At 45.8% G+C, this 26086-nt stretch overlaps 3 protein-coding genes across 3 annotated transcripts in view; all 3 read right to left on the reverse strand.

Annotated features, from left to right (window-relative positions):
• The window catches only part of LOC126531657 (uncharacterized), a 35318-nt gene extending 33290 nt beyond the window's left edge, over positions 1-2028 (reverse strand). Inside the window, exon 1 of the mRNA XM_050179294.3 lies at positions 1592-2028. The gene's annotated coding sequence lies outside the window, so the exon portion shown is untranslated. The remainder of the gene's footprint in view (positions 1-1591) is intronic.
• Positions 2029-6654: 4626 nt separating this feature from the next.
• On the reverse strand, positions 6655-8568 carry LOC129384835 (uncharacterized). Its single transcript, XM_055070409.1, has 2 exons — positions 8220-8568; positions 6655-7425 (listed from the first exon to the last, which is right to left on the reverse strand). The coding sequence occupies exons 1-2, from the start codon at positions 8430-8432 to the stop codon at positions 7177-7179; spliced, it is 462 nt and encodes a 153-aa protein (XP_054926384.1). The 5' UTR covers positions 8433-8568; the 3' UTR covers positions 6655-7176.
• A 345-nt stretch (positions 8569-8913) lies between these two features.
• LOC126532201 (gamma-aminobutyric acid receptor subunit pi-like) lies at positions 8914-25173 on the reverse strand. The gene is made up of 6 exons (XM_055070565.1): positions 25160-25173; positions 21372-21510; positions 11373-11605; positions 10367-10449; positions 9409-9549; positions 8914-9047 (listed from the first exon to the last, which is right to left on the reverse strand). Exons 1-6 carry the CDS (start codon positions 25171-25173, stop codon positions 8914-8916), a joined length of 744 nt encoding a protein of 247 aa, XP_054926540.1.
• Between the last annotated feature and the right edge of the window lie 913 nt (positions 25174-26086).

Genomic DNA, 26086 nt, shown 5'->3' on the forward strand with positions numbered 1-26086 from the left:
CACACGGGTGTTTTCGCATTTCGCCCCCATCTAAATGCGGCCGCCGTGGCCGGGATTCGATCCCGCGACCTCGTGCTCAGCAGCCCAACACCATAGCCACTGAGCAGGGAGGGAAACTGACGGAACATACTGAGTAATAGGGCTATGTGCAATCTGGTCAGCAGCATTGTTGTGATGGTTCGCAGCATGACCTTGAATCCAGTGCGCCTTGAATCAGGTACCTTTATTGCGATTCAGGATGTGCATCGTCTCACAAGTCAAAGTGCCTGTCTTGAGTTTAAGAACTCAAGAAAGTCACTTTAATTCAGTCAATGCAATAAAAGAATATCGGCAAAAGCTACACAATGACGTCAATCTTATCTGCATGCAAGATAAACACACGTGGTGAAGTATTAAAAAAGTACATGAAGAAGACGAAAGCGGTGAAGAGCGAAGACCGCAGAAACCGGGGACACAGAAAATATGACAGGCAGAAGGGCTAACTTACACCTGAAGTTTTAGCTGTGAGAACATGTTATTTATTCATACTATAGAAACCATACGTGAACTCGTATCAGATGCACCGAGGGAAAAACAAACAGAAGATGACGACCACATCACATAACAAAGTGAAAAAAAAATGCAGATACCGTGCCGGTATCTGTGCGTAAGCCATTACCTACACATACAACACCTATAAGTAAGGCAATTTTCGCATGACAAAGAAATGTTTCCGTTTTTTGTGCGCGCTAAAAAACATTGATCAACGAAAAATTGTCAATTTAGTCGTCTGCGTTTTCTGCTAGCACCACGCCCCTTGGTTTAGAAACATACGACTTGTCTTTTTGTTCAATAGTGGATTACTTAAACTTGGGTACTTTCGAGATCATGTGATTTCGGATGCATACAACCAAAAACGATTAAACTAAAAAAGTCGCACTTTCGCCCGAAAGGCGAAGCATCGATCGCGATAGCAAATCAATAAACAGTTATACGAAGTAAGGGTAGTAGTTTTATCGGCCGTATAAACTCAGAAACATTCGCTTACTAAATGAATTAACAAGAATAGCGTCAGCGCGCACAGGCAAACATGAGCACATCATACTCAATGACTGCGGACAGTCGCTGTCAGAACGCTGGCGTGAGCTGCTGACGCAAGCGCGGCAGCAGCAGCGAGCGAAGTGACCTCCGCGCTGTCTATCGCTTCAACACAAACAGCGGCTAGAAAGCAGAACGCACGAAGGTATGAGCCGTCTGCCGATCGCTTTGAAGGTACGGCGCGCGCGACCGCGCGCCGCTGCGCGAAGTACGCAGTTGCTGGCGGAGTAGAAGCCGCCCCTCCCTCGCTCCCGCGCTGCCTCCCCACTTTCCTCCCTTCCGCGCGCGAGATTCAGCCGCGTTCATCAGTTCCCCTTGCACACGGTCGCGAAATACGCGGTTGCTGCCGGAGCCCGCGCAATTTATAGGCTCCGGAATGCTGCCGGAATCTATAGGCTCCGCTGGGGCCGAAGCGTGTAAATTCCACGAGCGCCAAAGCGTTCCTGGCTGAACAGCGAGCGATCCAGGCAACCTCACCTCGACAGAAAGTTTAACAGCTCTTGGAAAAACTTACAAATTGGCATCCCATCAAGCACTGGCCGAGGAACAGGATTTCGCGCCGTATCTGGCACAAGCTGCAGTGAACGAGTGCTTACTCCGGGACCTGCGGCACTGGACGGCAGCAACGTCAGCACCAACCAAATCAGCATCTGCGCTTGCGCTGACCACCGCCAGCTGGGGACGAGCGCCGAAGCGTTCCTGTCAGAACAGCTAGCGATCTAGGCAAGCTCACCTCGACAGAAAGTTTAACCGCTCTTGCAAAAACTGCGTGTAGGAGGTGTGCAGTATTCCTTTCACATTTTCTTTCACGCTAAGCAGAAAGTTCGGATTGCTCGTTGTTCACAGTGGGTGATAAAGTACCAAGCACAATCAAAGAACTCTTCAGATGCGTCTGTGACGCAAATGCAAATCAAAACAAAGAAATTGATAGCCTAACTTTAGGAAAGCATGCAATGCATGAACGTGGCCTTTGAAGGGTGGAGTACAGCAAAAGTCCTAGCAACCTTAAAAAAGAGCACGCCAACTTGAAGAAGCGAGAAGTCCAAATAAAACAGGCACTTTCTTCTACACAGGAAGAACTTACTAAGATTAAGCAGTACAGTAGAAATAATAAATTGAAAATTAAAGGTATTCCCCTATTGCATGACTAGTCTTTGCTTGAGGTGGTCCAGAGAATTGGGGACAAAATTAGAACACAGATTGCATCAAGCGATGTTGGCGTTGTGCATCGCGTGCCCACAAAGGTGAAAGAAAAATAGAAAATAGCCGTTAGATTTTTTTTCAGAGCAACACGGGACAAAGTGCTCCAAGCAGCAAAAAGGAAAAGGTTTTCCGCCAATGAAATCTGGTTTGCTAACACATGCCCTGTCTACATCAACGAGCATCTTTGTGCAGAGTACAAAGCGTTGCTCGGCATGGCTATTGTCAGAAAGAAAGAAAAGGGCTAGAAGTTTGTGTGGGTTTCCCAGTCTAAAATACTAGCCAGGAAAGCGGAAAATGCTAACGGAGTTCACATAACTTTTAGTGCAAACCTGTCCAAGATTGTTTAATTTGCTTCAATGAAGTGACTGCGAGAAACTGCGTGCTCATGGACACTGTTATGCACGACACGATTAAATATGGCAGTTCCACAAGGCTTCGCCTTTTACACTGCAACGTGAGAAGCTGAAATAAAAATTTTGATGAAATGATAGCGCTTATTAGTCGACAAAGTGTGAAATGTGATTTTCTAGCACTATCCGAGACATGGCTAAAAGATGGTGAATTGATAAACATTAGTGGCTATCAATTTGTGTCGCTTCCAAAGAACTCAAGCTCCCGAGGCGCTAGCATGGCGCTTTATATATCATCCCGTATCACCTTTAAACAACTTGACAATATTGCGGAAACAAATTTAGTAGAGATACAGGTATTTTTCGTAGAAATGCAAAATAACATCATCGTATGTGTCGTGTATAGGCCACCAGATGCGAAAATTCAGCCGTTTCTTGAAACATTAGAACACACTTTTCAGCATTCTACAAGTGAAGAAGTAAAAAATAATTTTATGCGGTGATGCTTATATAGACGCAAGCAAACACACAAGCACGCAGTATCAGCCCTTAGCGTTGATTTACGGCTTTAAAAATCGTATTTTAGAACCTACAAGAGTAACACCAACGTCATCTACAACAATTGACCACCTATTGTCAAACATTGATAGCGAATGCATTATAGCCGGTGTGATGACAGAAAACGTTTCCAATCATTTTCCAACTTTCCTATATGTCTATAGCACTCATATTCAGACAGAGAAACAAACCATATCCCTCTCACTGAGGGTTGATTGCGAAAAGAGCAAAAGAGCAACTCAAGAAACAATTTTTTAGGTCAGAGCGATACAGATGCTAACGCAGTCTACGCAAAGTTTGCATCGTTACTACAATTAAGATGCCTAAAAGTAGAGCACAAATCTCGCAGAGTAGCTTATTTGTCCACACGAATTTGCCCCTAGATGAACGAGGCAATACTCTAAGTAATTAGATTATGAGAACACTGGCTGGCCAAAATGAAGCAAAATAAAGATGACAGATATTATAAGGAACTGTACAGAAACACACGCATCCTATCGTTATCGATGATGAGAAAACGGAAAAAAGAATATTACAGTAACCTTATTGTGAAAGCTAATGGCCATACAAAGGAAATTTGGCGTATAATAAAGGCAGTCACCAAGCCGGAACCGCAACAATTTGTTTTACCTGACATAAATGTTATAGATAGTAATGAAAGGGAACTTGCAGATGTAGTCAATGATTATTTAGTAACTATAAGAAAACAGTTGGCAACCTCGACAAACGAAAAATATGGCTCACCACTCCCTGCTGTGCACAAGGATACCTTTGTTTTTCGAGAAATTACAGGAGCTGAAGTCATTGCAGTTGCACGTTATATGTCCTCACACAAGGCCATTGGTCATGGTGGAATACCAGTTAAGATACTGACGCACATCATAGAAACCTTGTGTAATCTGTAGCAGTAATATTCAACCAGTCATTCGCAACAGGCGTGTACCCCAAACAGCTTACACCAACACCAATACACAAAGGAGAAAGCCTCGACAACATCGCAAATTACCACCCCATAACAATTTTATCATGCGTGAACACTCTTTTTGAAGAACTAGTAATCAAAAGAATTATCGACTTCATTACAAAATACAGTCTCCTATCTCCGAATCAACATGGCTTTAGAAAGGAATACTGCACGGCTACTGCAGTAAATTTTGTGGCAGAAGCAGTAGACCCTGCATTAAACAATAACCAAATCATCATTGGTATTTTCCTAGATATAAAAAAGGCTGTTGATTCAGTGAACCGCGATATCTTGCTGTACAAGCTCGAACGCTATGGATTTAGAGGGATAGCTTCAAAATTTTCTTCGTAGTAATTTGACTCAGCGGACACAGTTCGTACAAATACGTGGCAACAAATCAAACAGAAAACTCGTTGAAACGGGATTACCACAAGGTCCAGTACTTGGACCGATCTTATTTCCCCTTTTCATCAATGATTATCCTCCCTCCTTGGCCCACATGGAAACAGCTCTAGATGCAGATGACACTGCTTTACTTATAGCACACCGCTCTCTTCAGAAAGCAGGATTACTCGCCAATGAAGAGCTACAAGTAACTTCTCAGTGGTTTGCACGAAACAAATTAATGCTAAATGCAAATAAAACTAAATACGTTGTTCTCCCATCAACCGAAAAGTGCTACCTGAAATATGTGGGCTGTACATTGGGGGAATTGCTACTGAGAAGGTAAAAGCACATACCTACCTTGGCGTGACTCTCGACTCATCATTCTATTGGGCAATTCATATTGATCATCTGTGCAAAAACCATGCTTTGGATGCTTCGCGTTATTTAGGCTCGAAAATATTTAGATTTCCACACACTACGTATATTATATTTTAGCGTATTTCCTTCCCACCTAACATATTGCATAGAATAATGGGGATACACTTATGCTTCATATTGTTTGGTGGTTAGCATAGTGCAAAAAAGAGATGTAAGAAGCATTGTATCAGCGCCTAAGAACGCATCATCCACAGAATTATTCAGAAATCTCAACATATTACCATTAATTGTCGTTAGTCAATACAAAAGCGCAACATTTGTACACAAAATAATCTACAAGAACTTACCGTATCACCCATCAGTTTTAATAAAACCCAGGCGTAACACTCGACAGGCGGAACAAAAAGAAATTTAATCTGCCGATAGTTCACAACGTTCACAATATACCTAGCTTGATTAAATGTCTGCCAAATATTTCACCATTGCTCAAGAGACTCTTTCTTTCGGGAAACTACCAGTCACCATATTAACATTGTGCTTGCAAACTACTGCTGATATTATATAAATACCACATCGGTGCTGTAATTTTCATATTAGCATTCTAGTTGCTAATTTACACTGTACTGGCACAACCATATTGTAATGGATACTCAACTAGCCATATCGGCTATAGATCCAGATGCTGTCACAGTCATATTGTGTAACCTTTAGTGCAATAACGCATTCTTCTTCTTCATAACTGCTACCGCAATAAAGAAATTGGGCAGTTTCGCCGGAAGGGAAAATCATTGAAAGCGATAGCAAGCTTTAGCGTTGCACTAAAGCTCCTTAGGGCGGTGTTTAAGAATATGCGGGGGCGACAACTTGGCCAGACAAAGCACGCGAGGCACCTGCTCCTGTGGAGCAGAAACAGCACCCTGGCAGCTATTAGACGTCTCACAACGCCGGCGGGATGAGTGCCGACACCGGCGTTCCAAGCGTGCACGAGATGCGACCAAAGTTTGTCGATTTAAGGGCACTGTCTGTCCCGTTCGGACCACTGAATTCACCACGTTGTAGTACGCAGAAACCTGCTTAGCAGGAACGCTAGTATTTGTGCGGACAACGGTCATGCATGCAGTGGGAGGCAGCACGCTACCGTGGCGCCGTTGCAGAGTAGATTGAGCGGGCCATGAGGGTGCGTCCAGGCTTTTGTGCTCAAACGCACTGCGCATATCTCTCGTCTCGGGAGACCTTCCCGCCTTTCCACACGCGGGTTGCGCATGCGCGCTGATATCTTGACATCACGGCGACGGTGTGAATGCGCCTCGAATGTCTTTGTAATTGCAATCGCAATAAAATAAGAATCGCCGATTCAACGCACGCGTAGAAGCAACCTGATGTCAGCAAGAGATCTACGATCGTTGAACGAGCCATGTATTAGGCTGAAGAAAGCGGGGCTAGCCTTCGCAAGGGTGAGTCTCTCTGGCCTGACTTCTTCGGCCTGGCGAAGACAAGTCCTCGAGTCGAAACGCTGGCTCCAACCTGAGACACCACTCTTTCGACCACTGTCGATTACTTCATGTCTTTTCAACTTCAGGCCAACGTCTGCCTGCATCTGTCCTGTTTAAATGATGTCGCTAAGTTCCATTATTTACAGATACGCCAGAAACTTGTACCCAATGTTTGCATGAAAAGACCATGCGATTGTTGCGGCGAAATAAATAAATACACCTTAGAGAGCCTACAAGCAATCCTTGTGCTTGCATTTATGCTCGCTAGTATAACTCCAAGCTAAAAATCAATAGGCAACAACGCTAAGAGCGTATTCGTATTTACAGACTTCATTTGCAAGATCAACCATTGCGCAGACAAACGCATAGCTTCAAAAGCTCATTGCGCAGAAAGACTTAAAGACCTGGCATATTTCATAGTTCCGCGGTAGCTATCTTTCCGAATAAATTAATTAATTATTTGTATCGTTTAATTAAGTTTTGTTCATTGGATTCGTGTGATCACCTGCTGTTCTTTCTATTTATTTAATTTATTTTAGTGCGCCGAATTACTACAAACGCTTCTATGTTTCTAAGCACAACACCTTCTTTGCGCAATACTCGAAACCTGGAGCCCGTGAGGGTGTATTAAAACAAATAAATAAATAAATAAATAAATAAATAAATAAATAACTTTTCGCCTAATTATTACAGGCTGAAAGACTCGTCAGCAGGCTAAGTACGGACGTCAAGCCAGTGTTCAGGACTTTCGCGCCGCACGGCGGTGTCAGCGTGAAGCGGTCAGGTAGTAGGCCCAGTATAAGACCGTGACCAACGGGAATCCGATGACGAAGACAAGCCACGCGCGGCGATCGTGTCGCGCCTTGTCCAGCCCCACGTCCGGCGGAGTCTGGGTGCCGGCCTCGTGTGCCAATCGGTAGCCGTCGGCCACGTACACCTGCTCGGAGATGGTGCGGCTCCAGTCATCCGCAGCGTTGTCCTCGGTCAGCTCCTGTACGCTCCACGCCCGCTGGTTCTGCTTCATGGAGCAAGCAACAGGAAAAAGCAATAATAAATGGTGGTGGGTTAAACAATAAATGTTGCACAATTACGCGTTGAAAACAGCAGCAAGTAGAATTTTGACATGAGAAAGCAGACAGTACACAAGGACAGAGCGATATCCCTGTGTTTTCTGTTACCACGACAGACTTAAAGGAACCGCAACTCTCCGTCTAAAAAAAAAGACCAGATTTAGCAGCGCGGCGCAGGACACGAACAGAGCCACTACAGACAGCTGCCCGTGTGGTTCTTTTGGTGTCCTGTGCCACGTCGTTATATCCGCTCTTTACCAACTTCTATACCGAGCAGCCCAACTTGAGAACATTGTTAGCCCCCAATGTACCTTGCTTGTTTTCCTTGTTCTTTGCTTGCCTGCCTACGTGATTGCTTGTATGTGTTTGCTTCTTTTTAATATTTTTGCATGCACATTTATTTTATTTTCATTTTCCTGAGTTTAAGTATCACTGTTACGCAATAAACATTCAAGTTGGCAGTCGGCAGTACATTCTGTCAGTTTTTCCGTGTCCCATTTCATGCACCACATTTAGCACGGAGCCGCATCAAGTTCCAGCATGCTCAAGTTCAGATGTAAGTAGTGCATAGTCGGCTGCAATGGGACACTGTTGCAGACGGCTTCATAATAAGCTTGACCAGCTTGGACGCACACCGAAACATAAACACAAGTTAACTGACACATTAACCAAGCAATGGTACAAAATTATAGAGCCTGAAATGTTTCAGTCAACACCATGAGCAACAACGCGCACACACCGCGTTGCAGACGATCAGGTAGTCGAAGAACGCGCCGAGCACGAACCCCAGGCAGATCAAGAGCCAGACGTCCATGGCGGTGAGCAGGTCGTGCCCGTAAAGCATCGCCTTGAACTGTGTGGAGTGCAGCGTGAGGCCAGCCAAGGCAGCGCAGGGTAGGTACAGGCCTCCGCCCGGATACCAGAGGCGCGCCCAGGCCACGGGCACCAGCATGGCCGACGGGAGCCACGTGCTCAGCAAGTGTGGCCACGGGTTGCGCCTGAACGCGAACTGCAACAGCAGGCAGCGCTGGGGGCCTGCGCGAACACCGACAGCCAGGAGTTCAGAGTTAAAAGAGCATTATTCGGTATTCTACAGGACACATGGCACAACAAGTAAAGTATGCATGCGCTCCTGAGGCTTCCTTTCCAATTCTTAATTTGCCCGTTCACGGTCGTTATACCAATTATGTACATGCCTTATTCAGCTGGTGTTCTAATTATGTACATCAAGGGTCCCAATACAGTGATTCGCTCTAGGACCTCTCTCTATATTTACTTATCACGCACTGTGCCCTATTTGAAACTGACACTGCACCATAAGTGACTGTATGCTGTACCATATTTGAAATGCAGGAACTTGGACGCTTCACTTTGGCGCCAACTTTTTTACAGCAGTCTTCGTCAGAGATCAAAGCGGTGATTCTCAGCAGCGTCTAGGTGGGCTCCCCTAGCCTAGGCGTTGGAAAGAGTTCGATGGCGAGTTCGATGGCATCTTTTTCAGCCTCCCAAGAGTTTGGAAGCCACTCGACATGTGACCGGACTGGCAAAGACCAGCGCGTTGGAGCTCCTGTAGAAATGTCATCGTTAAAAAAGCTGCTAAGGATGAGGGATAGTGTTCTGCCTAATGCCGAGCTTCGCAGTACCAGGCGTGCAACGGAAGCTTTTTCAAATGTTGCGGCGAGACATCTTATTAATCGCAGAGTGGCCTCTCTTCACAAAGACGGTAAATAAGCAAAGCTCGAAGTGCAGCACTATGTCACGAGCATGAATGTTTAAACATAAACAAAACCTTGCATATGTGCTGACTCAGCAGTACGGCATTCAAAGATCAAGGAAATAGATGTTGGTTGCTGCTCAACCTATTCCCATAAGTTGTACGCTTCGGTCGCATAACTTCTGGCTGCCGATGCGACTAGAGTAGTCCTCACCTGCGATTGATTCAAGCGTTTGTTCGCTCGTGCTCAGCGTGATGGTGAGCAAGCGCGCTCCGCGCAACCACAACACGTCTTGCTCGCCAGTCTTGAACACGCTGATCCATTGCAGCTGTGCCGTGGCCTCGGTGTGGCGTTCTGCGGAAAGCGCACGAGCCATTGGAACTAACAGACTAAGGAGCTTAACGCCGTGCCGCGAACATGCCATATCGTTCCTCTCACTCATGCTCACTGGCAAACGGATACGCATGACTCATACCTTTACATTACATACGTACGTGAATAAACAGTACCCCGCTTCACCTCTCGCTGATGGTGGAGCTTTGGCACGGCATGCCAAAGTGTTAGACACCCAGTTTCTTAAATAATGACATGAAATATTACATGTCTGCGCAGTGCAAACATCTTCTACAACTCTTTTTCTTTGAAGCGTAATTTCTGCTTTCAAATAGTGGTTGCCTAGGAAGAACTATAGGAACGAGGAAGTGCGCCAGTACATCAGACATAAATTTGCAGGACATGGGATCTGCGAAAAATTTCAAATTCTCAATCTCCATGAGATCTGTACACGCAGGCTTAAATTCGGAGTTGTAGCTCGTGGTAGCATTTCCAGTTTACTTATTTAGGCTGCATAGCCCAGCACTGCAAAAATTGAGCTTTTCCTGTCCATCCGCACCCTGTAAAATTTTGACGCCGACTGCAAGCTCTTTGCATAACGGGAAGCACTTCAACAGGAAAAGAAGGTCAAAAATTTCACGTTGAACGTGGCGAATAATTTCGATAACTAAAGGCGCATGGCGCCAATCATGGCCTTGCAAGAGGGTTTGGTAGCCTGCACAACGACCAAAACGTCATGGACTGGCGATGGTTTGACTATATAATGTCGCTCCTGTGGCATGTAGGGTTTAGGCGACGTTGCCTTGTATATAATTGAACAAGAAGAGGATGCACTCACGCAACTTGATTCTGAACGGACAACGCTGTGTGTCCAGAGGGTATAGGTCCAGGTTTACGGCACAGGACACTCTGAACACATACCTGTTGGGTTGAGATCAGAAGAGAGGCTACAACGTTGTGATGTAGACGTCAGTTGCAAGATGTCGTGCAAGATCTCCAATGTATTCAGCACACTTTATAATTCGGAGGAGTGTTAAAATGATAATTCCTTTGGCCATACTTGGCCCTTGCGCCATAAAACATCAAACATTCATTCATTCATTCAAAATGATAATTCGCATCGAACTTCAAGTTCAGCTCAAATCATCTAGTTGTAATCGTTGCACTGTTCTGCAATCAGCTGAGAGGCAAACTTTTCACTTCCGAAATTACCTTTGCGTTTTGGATTAATTCAGGATGAATTTCGTTAACAAGATTATTTTGCGGCAATGCGACACTTCGATTTGTCCCCTAAGCAGTATTCGCGTCGCCACGCAATAATTACCTAAAGCACCCTGGTAGTTATTCATGCTTCGATTCCGGAACGAGGAGGGACTTTTCCTCAACCGGCGAACTCAGTTTCCATGGAACCGACTTTGCCCGTCTCGTATCATTCTGGTAAAATCAGGCAAAGGGCGATTTGTTTAACACATAACCGTCCTTCACCATACCAACCAAGTGCAAGTAGTTGAAGGGGAGCTTACGTGATCGTTTTCGCATAACTGAATCAAACATAAAGGCCTAAAGCAACAAAGAATGTCTATGGCATCCACGTGCCAATTTCTCGGTTTGAATGTCTGGCTTCCTGTGTGCTCTTCTCCAGATGCATGGGAATAGCTAAGACGCACGTTTCTTGAAAACACTCATTACAACCGCGTGACTTCCGCGTTCCACCTAGCTTAGCACGGCACTCAAATAGGCATGCTCTTCTTTTTCCTTTCATGCTTAAGATATCACTCCTTGGCGGTACATGTGAGCCAATGCATCCATTACATCCTACAAAAAAAAACCGGCTGACATCGCACCTGCGTGTGTCCGCAATGGTGCCGTCCTCATGGATGCGAGTGACGCGCGAGGCGTCATCAGCTGTCGCAGCCAACAGACGCACCTCGCTGACGTCCAGAAAGGTCAGCCGTGGAGTCCAGATCTCGTGCTCTAGGTATGAAGGCAGCGCCACAAAGCTGTTCTTCCTGAAGAAGGTCAGGTTGAGCCGCGGGTCGCGCCACCTCAACCGCACGAGAGCCAGCAGACCGAATTCCTGCCAAGAAAGTTTGTGGTGCCGACGTATGTTGCTGCACTGTCCAAGCACTTCTCTGTATTTTTCTTTTTCGCGTGCTTATTGCGCTAGGTAGAATATATCAGGTAAAGTGTACACCCCATACGCCTTCGAGAGGGGTTCTTTCTTCAGAAGCTTGCCCTGCGGCATAGATGTATACTTATATAAAAATGGGGAGGCCCTCCACATGTACAAATTGCAGTAGTGGCTTAGCGAACTTATCGTCCTATAAATTACTGCTCGATCCGTGTGAAGCTTGCCATCTCTTATATTATCTCGATTAGACCTAATTGGCAGGCAAGAGCCACAACACGTGGGGAATGTCTGCTGTATGAGGCAGCACACTTTGGACAATTCATGGTGCCTTCACGCTTTGGACCATGGGCCCAGGTGACGAGGTCTGCCTGAGACCATTTCATGGTGCATGTAACCATCTGAAGCATTCGTATGCACTCGTCGGAGCATCGGGGAATTGATACTACGAAGCGAACCCCAAACCAATATATCCGCCGACACTGACATACGCTTGCGCTGAATATAAAATCGGGGAATTGATACTACGAAGCGAACCCCAAACCAATATATCCGCCGACACTGACATACGCTTGCGCTGAATATAAAATAACGATTAGGCAACCGCTAAATAAATGACGTCGGGTAATAAGACGTTCCGTTCCATCATAGTTAAATCCCTGTATAAGACTTTCTTCATTAAACTGCAGGAATAAGACGTAATGACTTGCCCGCTAACCTTTCATCCTCAGTTAGGTTGTTCGCTGACGACTGCGTCATCTACCGCAATATTAAATGTTTTGATGATCATCTTACTTTCCAAAATGATCTTCAGCCAACCTATAGATGGTGCGTAACTTGGCAGATGTCCCTTAACGCCTCCAAATGCAAGTTAATCTCGTTTAGTCGAAAGCGCACTACCTCATTCTTCCATTATTCGATTAATAATACCGTAGTTTCGACTGCTCCATCGCACAAATATCTCGGCGTTTATTTTTCATCGGACTTATCCTGGACAACGCATGTAGCAACTGTCTCATCCAAAGCTTCTCAATCTCTCCGCTACCTGCGTGGAAACTTGCGTAACGCGCCTTATAATGTACGAAAACTAGCATATCTTATTTATGTTCGCCCACAACTAGAATACGCTTCATCCAAATGGCCACCATATCAAGATTATCTAATCCGTATGTTGGAAGCCGTTCAGAATAGGGCAGCCAGACTCATCTCTGGCATCTAAGACTATCATTCGAGCATTACCCAAATAAAACAAGACCTTGCATTTCAGTCATTAGAAGATCGCCGCGTCATTGCTCTTTTATGTCTATTTCACAGGTACATTTGCAGTAATAACTTTCATTATTTGCCGCTTCATTATCATGTGCGCACATCTCGTCGCATTCACAACGCACTTAGTTTCATGCGCATTCATGGTCAAACGCAGGCCTTTAACTCATCACCACTACCAACAGTTATTGCAAATTGGAACCGTCTCCAGGATCACATTGCACCCATCTCCAACCGTGATACATTCCGTGATGACCTGAATTCATTGCGTATTAATATTGTATAATGATGTTGCGCTTTGGTATTTTTGTCATGTAGTTACTGTTGCCCCCTTACTCAATGTCCTTCAATGGGCCTGTAAGGTAATGTGAATAGATAAATAAATAATATCCGGGAAAACGTACTGCTGAAATATTATGCGCCTACTGGTAACGCGGCGATGTTATAGCTGGCAAAACGGATTTGCAAGCAACGTATTTGTCAAGTTCCGATGCATATTTCATTCTTGTCATCCGTCATCCCAAATGGCTGATACTAAAGATAACTTCAACACTGATGTGCGCGATCTAATGAAAAAAAAAAAGAATTGAGCCAGTCTATAATCACTAAGCGATTTTAGCTCTGGTACTCCGGTCTCTGCATTCACTGAAGTCAGCAGGCATCCGATGCCTTCCAGATGAATAGTCTTTCTATTTGTTTTTCTTTTTTTCGCTGGTCGTCCAAGGCACAACGTTCCACGCGTAAAATCGCATCGTGTTGCTCTGCCGCAGTATTTGGATGCCGAAATGCATTCTGAACGTGCAAGTCTTGTAGCTTTTTTCTTTCAAATATACCTACCAGAACAGTTTCCATCGATTACATCTTATGGCTGTAGCAAACTGCGTTCAAAGGGCTTTCGGTCGTTTCGAAAGATCAGGCCTTCTAACGTTAATTTCAATCCTCGAAACATTTTGTCAGTCAACTCCATAATTAACAGGTGAGAGGCAGCGTGCCAGTGTGAGACACAGTGTGAATAAACACTGGGGAGCCTTGTCACGATTTAGCTTTCTCAGAAGTTGTCTACTACGAGTAAGGACACATACCATTACTGACCTATACCATTATCTTTGTATGGTATCGAAAGGACATTCAGGGGATTCTGGCCAATGTTGCAATCACCGCTTCTCTTCAAGAAAGAACGTCACCTGCTGCGTCAAACGTGTAATGCGAAAAGAACTCACGCGTTTCCTTTCCTTCAGTCGTCTAAGGAGGTTACGTGCCTTCCCACGAGAAGTAATATAGCCATCGCCTTGCCATGATCCTGTCTGACATTGCAGTCGGTGTGTCTTGTGGGATGCCCGATTTTTCTTGCTGCTGCTATTGATGTCGTAACGCCAACGAAACAACCGTGTCTCGCACATCCACCTAACACTCACTGCTCACAGTAACTATGATCCCCGAAAAAACTTTTCGGCTTCTCCATTCATCTTCGTCTCCAACACAACTATTAAAAAACAAACTGCGACATGGTTTCTTACCGTTGCCTTTATCAGGGACATATGGTTCGCAATAGCCAGTTTTCTCGAAGCTTCGTGATGCAGACCAGACACGTCGTTTTTACTCCCACCGTCAGGGATTTCGCCATCGCTTGCGACACCTTTATTAACAACTTTTTCGACGACTCTGCGTAGCCTCACGAGTGAGAATGGTCTTGTGACTCTTCTGCTGATTGAGTGACTGGCTGAGTTACTAAAAGCCATGTTCAGGTTCTTTTCTTTTTTTTTTTGCAGAATGAGTTAGAAACTGTGCCATCATTAAAAGGTGTTAAAAGAAAACTTTCTAAAAGCCTGAGAGGAAGGTTAAAAACTAATTCACAAGAAAGGTGAATCGGCAAAACTCTATTCTTTTAGTGATCACTGTTATTTGCATTTTGATAAACGGGACTAGACCAACCCAGACAGAGCTTCGTACATCACCAAGGGCTTCGGCATTAGAGAAATTAGTATATTTGTATCGCTGCGGCCAGGCAGCGCCAGAGCCTTTCTGGAGAAGTGCAGCCACCGACAGCGCTAATCCGAGCAATGAAGATCATCGTTAGCGGCTTAACTACCTTTAGCAAAGCCAGATTTAAGGCGAAAACATCGAATTCTTTGGAATGAAGGCGCATTAAGCTAGCACCATTCAAGGCACACCAACCAGAAATCTCCAGCGCACTCGGGAGAATCGAAAAGGCCCTTAAAGCGCTTTAAGTGTGACGGTGACTGTACGTCCACGACAGATGATCTCTTAATTCGTGTCATTAGCAGGAGCACAGAAGAGCAGAATTTTGGGCCAGTTGATGAGGCATATTTGTACATGGTGAAGCGCGAAGGACGGGACAAGAGCTCGCTCGTCCTGTAGCGCTTGTCCCGTCTGTCTCACCTTACTTTGTTCCGTTTTTCGCTCTTCACCATACTTGAATTAGCAAGAGTATTTTATTCTTCCACGCATCGTCTACTTTCGGCAGGGGCTAGGCATCGCGAATTAGCGGTCGCTTCGCAGTTGTCAACATGCCATAGCTCTTATCTTCGGCTAGAATAACTATGTCGTATACGAAAAAAGTGCTGCGCTAGCTAACTCGAAAACGTTAATGTATCACCTTATGAATAAACATTAATTGCGACAACCAGTCTCTCGCTTCGAGCTTCATTATTTGCTGAGACAATTTATTCCTTCCTGAAGTCAGCCACATTAGAAATGCCGTGCGCATGATGTCTGGATGACGAATAAAACTGTCTTCCCACCAGGAATACTGATGAATTTGTGTATACTATGTCGAATTAGAGTGATATGGCCCTGAGATTTCACGAACATATCATTTTGGAGCATCGGCTGACACTTGTTTCCACTTTTTCTATAGGCGCGCTTCTATTGAGTTTCAAAGCAGTTTATTCGCGCACTTGCCTAAGCCTAATACTTGCGTCTTACACCCATCGCAGACTTCCGTCAAAAATTTCTTCACTGCGGTGCCATCACACATTTGGTGGTTTGAGTAAGAAATAAATTATGTGTATCCTAAGCACTGCAGCTGCGGGAATCGACGTAAGCAAAGCTTTCTGCGATGTTTGCGCTTATTGACGACAATTTGCGGTGATGCTTACGACTAATGGTGAAGTTCTTCGGCGTTTAGCGCAATACGAGAGTGGTGAGTAGATGTTAAATGTTACCTTGCGTGCGCCACTTGTGCTTGTCTACGTAGTACACAGAACGCACACCGGCAGGTGTTTGCTTAGGGAGTTCGGCGCTACTGTTCATGGCTTGCGAAGAAGTTAGCACTGCCATTGCCTCACACGGCGCATCACATCGTAGGAGAAGTGAATTAAATTATGGCGCTTTACGTGCCAGAACCACAATCTGGTTATCAGGCACACCGTAGCGGGGGACTCCAGATTAATTTTGAGCACCTGTGGTTGTTCAACGTGCACCCAACTCTAAGTACAGGAGCGTTTTTGCAGTTCACCCCCGTCGAAATGCAGCTGCCGGTGTCGTGATCGAACGCGGGACCTCGAGCAAGGCCTACGCCAAAAAAGCTACCTCTTTCTATCACGGCGCGTACAGGAGTGTTAATTTGATGGGCAGCCGCTTCTGTAGTGCCGTCTATACGCTGCGGTGATCAAATGCACATTAGTATCTGCCCGTCATTCGTCAATTGCCCGTTTGACAAATTAGCACGGTGTCTATATTTAAGAAATAGCAGAAACGTAACCGCACCATACCTTGGATTTAAATTTATCCAGCTTTTCCGCAAACGCTGTTTCTTACGTCACATTGCCCCTCTCCCGCGCTCCTTCCATGTATGCGAGCTGCCACGAGCGTGAAGTGGCAAGGTTGTTATTCACTCGTTTCGTGACTGCGTCGGTCCTACCCCTTCACTGCCTCCCCTTTCTAACTCATCGCTGCCATTCTACTTCCCTCCCATCTGGACTGTTGCGCTTTGGCGCAGAGCCACGTGCTGCAGCCTCTGCAGTGCTTTTGCGAGGGAAGGATGGGGGAGTCAAGAATAATTACAGCAGTCGACAGGGTATTGTGGCGACGCCCAGGGAGCTCCAGGGGGCATTATATAGGACCCGATGGAAAGGTCCAAACGAGTGTCTCACATAGCCATGCCACGTTCCTGCCTGTACATACGCGATATACGAATCACTCCCCTACGTGGCATGCAAGACAGCGACAGCAGCAGCATCAGTGCAAAAGTAGAAGGATGAGGCAAAGAAAGCTTCGCTTTAAAATAAAACAGAAAGCGCGTCGCTGCTTACGCTTTCCGCACCGGAGAGTGGGTCCACGTTCATTAAATTCATGTCGACGTAAACTTGCGCTGGTTCACCTTAAGATGGAGAGATAAGAGCAAGCACGTTAAGTACAGAAAGGCACCTTTTAATCTCTCGACTGCAAAATTTAGTATCGGCTTGTAACCTTGAAAACTAAAAAGAGGTTAACCCAAACGTCAGCCCTTGTCAGTCTTGTACGTAACGGATTACATATAGTTAAATGCTTGTAATCAATTACATTTATTGGAAGTTTTGTAATTTGACGACTACTTGGTTTACTTGGTAACGCTCACTGTAATTCAATTACTTTTCTTTCAGAAACCAATTAATGTAACCAGTTACTTCATTGACGAGGCAAGCTGCAACAGGCGACGCAGTTTTAAAGGGACACTAAAGCGAAACAATAAATCAGTTTAGACTAATGAAGCATTGTTTGAGAACCTTGCAGGCAGTCATTTCAAAAAAATAGATTGATTATTAGAAGAGAAAATGAAGGGCCAAGTATCAGTATTTGAATTTCGCGCCGCAACCGCAGCGCCGGTACGTCAGCGTGACGTCAGGGATACCAAAGTATGTTTTCGTATTTGGGCCACGTTGGCTGAATAAAGGTTCCCGAAACTTGCCATGTTTAATATCTGGTTCCTTTAGAACACAATGTAGTCAATCTGTGCCGCTGTATATAATTAGTAGGCCCTAGAAGATGCCTCAAAATCCAAGACGCCAGAGCCCCCAGGTGCGGGAACTTGAGTAGGCGTCGCCAGCCGTATTTCGTTCTTGCGCTTTTTCTGGTTTACCAAACGCATTATCGTTGTAAGAGTGGTGTTTTTGGTTCATCTTCAAACTTTTGCGCGCAAATAAACAGGGACGAAGAAAAGGGCAACACAGCCCTTTTCTTCGTCCCTGTTTGTTTACGCGCAAAAGTTTTAAGATGAATCTGTTCCAACTAGGCCGACTCGCTGTTGTGTTTTTGGTGTTGTAGAAGGGTAATTTACTGATGCAGAAGAGATCATTTTTCACTTTAGTGTCCCTTTAAGAAATTGATTTTGGCGGGAACTACGGTATAACGTCCGAGATTGCGCCGCGCAGGAATCTTGCGGATGCGCCATGTTCAGACAAGCAGACACGGAAGCTCAGTATTCGCTTTCTTATCTTAACGCTCCTTCGGATGTTGGACGTCGAATGGAACCGGTGCTGGTATGTCTCAATAGCAACGGCCACATAAGACGTTAATGCCAGGAAATCTGTATGTTTTCTTCAGGTTTTAATTTGCCCAAACGGGAGCGTCGTCTCCAAGTGCCCGCAACGATGAAGCGTTCTTTAATTGCACCTCACAGAGGACTCAGATGCTGAGAAACGACAATCTTGAGCGCTAGATGTTCACACGGTACAACACCGCGGTACTCCCCATCGCGCACATCGAGAGAGTTTTCAGTGTCGCTGCTGATGTCTTCACAAACGAAAACGAGGGAAAATTACCGACGAAAGTTTTTGAAAAGCAATGGTTACTGAATATAAGCAATCTGTGAAGTATCACAGAGGACGCATTGAAAGTACCAGGCCAGCCCGTTTGGCTTACTGTATCTGTGCAATGTTAATAAAGGCTCAGAGGAAAGTAAAGTAGAAATAATCGATCACTAGTAAGTAATTCCTCAATTACTTAAGTGTAGCAGTAATTGGAAACTGTAATCAATTACGTTTTTGATTGAAGTAATTGTAGTTGCAATCCGTTACATTTTTTCTGTACCGCGTACAAGTCTGTCCCTAGCCAGGATAGAGAAACGGTACACTATATCGAGTATCAGCACCTTCTTTGCGACTATTACCACCGAGTACCGTCGGGGTTCTTGCTTCCGCTAGGGTGCATCAGTAGAAAGACTATGTACATTGCGGTGCACTGTTGAACGATACACCTGAATGTAAAGAGCTTTAAAGTTTTACCCTCTGGTAAGTGTACAATGGGCCCAGCCTTACAGCAAGTGGCTTCTGGTTGGTGGCGCTAACACATTTCTACACGCCTGTATAACACTGACGTGGCTTCAGCCTGCTCTCGCAGCTAGAGCGCCTAGAAAGTGAGAGCCATCCATTAGCGTGCTTCCTTTTACTATGAATAGACTGCTGAGAACACTGAAGTAGCATCCTCTCTCTCATTTTTTTTTTTTTTTGTCACATTATTGTCCTAGTTTACAGCGCATTGCATGTAAATGATTCTTTTACTCTGTAACGAGGGTGCCACACAATGCTGCTGCATGCATACACCCGTCTTGCCACTGATGCGAAATACACATCCGAACGCAAAAGAAAAGGAACGTTTATTTGTAACATTAATGGCATCAAATGCAAACCCACGTGCTGTTCAGCTTAGTTGTCTGCATAACAAAGAGTGCTCCCTGCGGCCTTCCTATCATTAGCAGGGAACCGATGAAGCCGTCATAAATATACTAATGAACTTGTTCGACGAATAAATGTTTCGTCTTATGACGAAGCGACATCACTCTTGGCAACTCTCAGCTGTGCTGCCACTGGACATCCGGGTGACATCATATGCGAGCGTGCCGACGGAAGAGCCTCTTTAGGAAGGCACTTGGCGACTTAATGGTTTCTGCTCCTGAAGCGCAAACTATATTTTCTGGTGCCTGTGTATATGTGAAACAGCAGATGCACGGGACGTACCGATTCGTTAAACACATTCGTTACACCTCCTAAAGACGCGCCAGAACGAAAGGAGAAAAGCAGCGTGTCCTGGCGCATGCTCTCACGGACGGCGTTTCCCTTCACGGAGTCACCGCGTTTTCGTCTGGTGTGAAACAAAACGCGAGCCCGTGATCGCGGGCTGCCGAAAAAGTGCTCGATCGTGTAACAGGGCACGCAGCCAACTTGCATTTTTTTTTCTTTTTTGGGGGGCTTGCTTTGTCCACTTGTCGCTTTTTTGCTTTTTTATTAAATTCCGTCTCTCCATTCAGGGACCAAGAAACAGCGTTACAATTAATGCGCGGATGGCCTGTGCGGCCTAATCCACAGGGTTCCCCCGAGAGCGCACTTGCACGTGACCTCGTGTAACGCTTAGATTCTTAGTATTGCTTTTTTCTTCTTTTTCTGACCAACTTTTATGCGGCATAGCCCTTGAATGCTAAGAAGAAGCTACATCATAAGCTTCGCACAGTAATTGCAAGGACTGTGAGAGGGAAGCTAAGAAAAGCATTAAAGAATGGTCTTAATATTATAAAACAGGGAACGTCCCGGTACGTCGTATCCGCGCGGTCGCGGATGCCTGTTCTCCTCGCGTCGACGTGAGCCAAAAATGTAGCGCACGCAAGGTCGCCTTTGAAATTGCGCGTCAAAGATGAACGATGCTCGTTGGCGGTGGACGCGCCAGATCGATGAAGTATGCGGCGAAGGAAGCTCCGGATGCAGCCTCAGATTTATGTTAAATATACTTTTCTCTTTTCCTGTTTATAAAAGCCGATGCAGACTATAGCTTTCGGTCCGGCTATTAATGTATTCCTGCGTACTTCACCCCACCCCACCAAGAAAACAAAATACTCAGTTATGAAAGTTTAACCTGGCTGTGCTTATTACCACTGGGATATATCGTAGACAAATGACTATGTGTAGATTTTTGCTACCCCGGGCGCTCAGGTCAAGCGCGCGACGCGTTGTCTTGAACAGAGCACAACAAGCGCATGGATGTTCCTCGGCACACAAAAGAAAATGCAGTCTATAATATATCGCAGTATGAGCATATGAAAGCATCGGCACCAACTACGTGAAAAGTAGCTCGGCAGGTTGACACTGCTAGTTCGCGGTTTGGTCTATAAAGTTGAAACCAACATCCTAAGCGTAGCTTCTAGATATTATACCTACACTGGAACCAATTCAAAACTCTATGCGTTTGTTGTTGTTGTTAGATCTAAGAGGCATGACATCTTAAGTCGTTTATGTTTGTGTGCATTACCAGCACGCTGCCATGTCTGCTTCGAACGTGCGCTGAGAAGCTAACCAGAAATGAACACGGCGGGAAGAAACATTGCACAAGGCTTGGCCTTAACCGCGGCGGGAAGGCGGTGTCCTTAACCGACAAGCGAGTTCCAAATGGCGCCGACACATGTTTTACGCTGGCCACCAAGAGCAGCAAAGAGACGCTTAGCAGAAAGGAGCAGAATCACCAGTGCGAACACGCGCACTCGCCGAGCACGAGCTGGCTCACCGGCTTGGGACGGGGCAGCGTACTTCTTGTAGCCGGAGCCGAGGACGACAAGTTTCGTAGTCGCCTCATCAACGGTCAGGTTTGCGTACGCGTAAGACCTGCAAAGGAGCAAAAAGAAAGCGCTGAGAATGCAATTAGGAGAGAAAAGAAGGCTATCCCGGATATAGGACGGGCACGAGCGTCTAAGTTATTCCACTGTCTGCAGAACCTTTGACCGCTTCGGCTTGCTTATTCTGCGCGGTGTAAGGGGGTCCAAGGAGAGACTCAGCTGCGTACCCACATCGAGCATTCGTCAATTTCGCGCAGAAAGAAAGTGCTCAGCAACACTGCATCGTGAAGCCTTCTTGCATGGCAGACGGGAATGTGTGGCCCTCAGTTTCCAAGCGGAGTTGTACGCTCTCCGGTCATGCTCTTGCGTTTTCTGTTCTCTGACGCGACTAACGCATTATCTTTGATTATCTACTTGTAGAATACAACTTCAATGGAAACGCTTCAGGATGAATGGTTACAAGCAGGGAAGCGACCCAAGACAAGGCTCATTAAAGGCAGCACCACCTACAGCTACGACAGCTACCCGCAGCGGTGACTCGGTGGTTATGGCATTCCACTGTTGAGAATGAAATCACGGGATTTCCGGATTTATCCTAGATATGAAAACAGCATTCGTGTAAGAGTTAAATGCGGAACACTTGGGTACTTAAACTCAGGCGCATGTTAATGATTCAAATGCGGTAAAAATAAGTCCGTAGCCCTTAGTTATGGCATTTCGCATAAGTCACAGCACAGATTAAGGATGATAAATCATTATTAGTATTATCATCTGTCCTCAGCTGTTTCGACTAACCAAGTTGCTACATCAAAAGCCTGTCTTACCAAAAAAACAACGAAATGCGATATAGAGAGTGACAATGGGTAGTGCACTACGTCAGCAAGTGTTGTATAAAGTTCTCGCTAGTCGACCGGAAGATATTCAGCGACCAACGATCACTCCACTCAGACCTCATCGAGTTGGTTTCCGGAACAACAGTAAATGTCTATGCAACTCGGCGGCAGAGCAACGCCTGTGGGACATCACACGCCAACTGTTTGCGGTGACAATGACCGATTTAACCAAGAAAAAAGTCGCAGTTGCACCCGCAAGGCGAGGCATCGATTGGGATAGTAAATTAATGGGCGGCTATACATAGCAAGGAAAGTAGTTTTATCGGCCGTGTAAGCTTGTAAACATTACCGTACTAAATATATTAACAAGCATGGTGTCACGCGCGCACAAGCAAACATGGACACATCTCCCTCGATAACGCCACACATTCGCTGTCAAAACGCTGGAGTGAGGAAGCCTGGCAGCAGCAGCGAGCGAATTGACCTTTGTGCTGCCTTTCACTTCAACGCGAACTAAGCGGTTAGAACACAACGCAAACGAAGCTACCCGCACTCGGTGCACTCTGTCCCCATCGCAGATCGCTTTCTAGATAGGGCCTACGCGGCCGCACCGTACGCAGCGGCCACCGGAGTATAACGTAGCAGTCCCTTCCCTCCCTCATCTTTCCCCCCCCCCTGGTGCCTTGCGCCTTGCCCGCGATGAAAGACGGCACGCTACCTCCTCACTTTCCTCCCTTGCGCGCGCGAGATTGAGCCACCATCGTTGGCTCAACCTCGCGCATCTTCACTCGTACATACAGCATACGGCGCGTGGCGACGATGTTATCGTACTTGGACTTTATACGGAACTTCACGGCGACGGCGACGGTGGCAATGCGCCTGGAGTGTCTACATATTTACTGTCGCAATAAAACGAGAACGTATCAGCCCTGCACTTAAGTTCTATCTATCAGCTAGGCCCCCAATGCAGTCAGGTTGTTGTAACCTGCGCCGTGGAGAGTAGTCGCACTTGGCAGTTTTGTTCAACGTCGGGGAGCTTTCTCCAAGGGGCAGCCTCGCATCTAACTGCGCTGAAACTATTTGCCGCTGTTGGATAAAAACGGGGAGAAATAACAATCCAAGCAACTGCAGCTTTCTTCTAACTCATACCTAAAGCCAATCAATATGTTCAGTGATTCGGGGTGCCGATGCAGGTGCTTACCAAATAATTCCAAGCACAAGCACAGTGATCATCAGGCTATCTCCGCCAGTCATCTGAAATGCAAGCCACAATCTAGGCTATAGTGCGCATAAGGTACAATAAATGCTCTAATACAAATGCAGGTATCTATCCTTTCAGAAGAATGGTGAGCGGAGTTGCGCCGGTGTCACAAAACCAAAACAACCGGACTATTGATCATTATGAGAACACCCTTCTAAGACAGGCTCAAGACAGCTGTACTATTGCGACTGGCGATCTGTTCTCGCGACATACGCGAGCAGCTCAATATACATGTTTTATAGGTATTAGTTTATGCAAACTGCAGTCCGTCTTCGGTCCCATGCCGGAGTGGATAGGAGGAGGAGGAGGAAATAACTTTATTTCGTGTCCTGCGAGTTGGTGGGGAGGGCCAAAGGCCCCGCCTAGGTGACGGCCAGGAGTTCTTGGGTCCTGGCGGCATCCTCGGCCCGCTGGACGGCCCATAGTTGATCCTCGCGGGCGGGGCTGAGCAGCGCGGCTTCCCAGCGCGTGCGAAGGCTGTTGCTAGAGGCCGCGTTCTCGTTATTTTTATGTATCCCTCGGCATTCCCATAATGTATGCTCCAGAGTGGCTCTGGATTCGCATGCAACACATGCGAATCCAGGTGTTGTGGAGTTGATAGAAACAAACACAAAAGGATAAAAACTACACATCACGAATCAAGCCATGTGTTGTGGAGTGGATAGAAACAAAAACAAAAGGATAAAAACTACACATCACGAATCAAGCGCTTGTTCAATGATAAACGAGACCTCAGCCGGTTTAATGTAAGGATGCCTTTTGCTCAATCTTATTCCTTTCTTATGATCCACCCTTCATGACCAGTTAACCCCCATGATAATGTGCACGCGGACGGAGCACCGTTCAGACTGCCGATCAAGTAGAAAAGGAATTTCGAATTGCAATAGCATCAGAATAATGTCATTAACGTTAACCCAACCCTGTTAACACAGCTAAAAATAAATGTAGCTACAATATCTTACTAAATACAAAACCTAACATTAGAGTTACAAATACAACTCAAAGTATAGGCCGCGTCCAAATTCAGTGCCCTCTGTGACAAAGGTATGCAGCTATGAAATCTAATTCACATGAACACACTCACACACACAAAGGCCACATGAACATAAGTACTAAATGTTTCAATAATTATACATATTATACATGTAATTGAATCTGCAAACGCAGACATGACTAGATACGCTGGTACTTGCGTTTCTAGGTGTATCTGTACCCACGTTAGAGTTATGAAATAGACAGACAAATAGACATGCACTGTCAGACTTGAACGAAAACAGCGGCCGACAAAATATTATCGGAACAATGAAAGGCGAGACTTCCCAATAATTTCCCCGGCTTCCAATATCTATTCTGGCCTTTCCTAGCTCTACCGCAAACATTATGCTCATTATAGTCAGGAGTGAACAAAAGAAAAAGCAAGAAAGACGTGCCTGTGGGGTATTCTTCCGAATTATCTTAGTCCGGGTTCCCAAGTCGATAAACTTGAAAAGACAGCAAAAGAAGAAGGAAAGAAAGAAAAAGCGGGCGGAGAGGGAAACGACGCAGGATATCGCATATGCAGCGGTCGTACTCTCCCTCATGTCAAGCTTTCCTTTCCTCCTCACCTCACGCGCACCATCCTGCCGACCCAGAACAAAGGTTACGGGTGTAGCCCGCAAATTACCGACATCAGAGCGTCTCTGAAACTTTAGGCGGTAAGTACGAAACGGCTCAAAAAGTAAGGTAAAGAAAATGGAAGAACCCAAACTTCAGCTCATCATTTACATAGCTCCCCCTTATCCAGGCCGCGCTAGCACCCGCCGCCACCCACCGAAAGAAATCATCTTCACCTGCCCTCAGGGCTTCGACGAAAACTACAGTTATCCGAATGCGCCCGTGTGTCTGTGCCTGTGTGTGCATGAGCACGGAAAACTCGACGGCAATGCCAAGTATTATTACATACCCAGCGTTTTCGTGAGAGCGTATAACTCGCAGTCCTCCTTTGTCGAGGCAAGCGAACACCCGATGTTTTATTAAACTTTCGAACTGGGGATCCGGGAGCGCGCTACGGATATACGTATATGCAAGCTCCTATGTACTCGTACGTCCGCTGGTCTTTATGTGCACGTGTACGATGCAAACACAGGGAAGCGAGACGTCATTAATTAGGTCTAGGCAGAGACGACTCTGATGATATCTTTTTTTTTCCTGCAAAATTCAGAAGGATATATATATCTGCCTCGCATCTGCGAATCGAACGGTGTGGAGTTCCGCTGCAAGAACTCGGAAACGAACGAAGAAATTAGGAAGGAGCGAGTCCAGTCGACAGCCCAGGCGGCGGCCTTTGAGAGGTTCTTGCAATTTTTCTCGCTGGATACAAGGGCGGCAGCGCGGCGCGTGTTATGAATCGGCAATTGCTTTCTATCCAGAACTACGTAGTTCTCGAAAATGCGTTCGATATCGTGTTGCCCTTGTTCTAACGAAATTAGAATAGAAGACATCAAACGAATAGTATTTTTCCGGCGACTCATGCTCCTGCTGGCAGCGATGAA

The sequence above is a fragment of the Dermacentor andersoni genome, chromosome 5 (genome assembly GCF_023375885.2).
Source record: "Dermacentor andersoni chromosome 5, qqDerAnde1_hic_scaffold, whole genome shotgun sequence".
Taxonomy (NCBI): Eukaryota; Metazoa; Arthropoda; class Arachnida; order Ixodida; family Ixodidae; genus Dermacentor; species Dermacentor andersoni.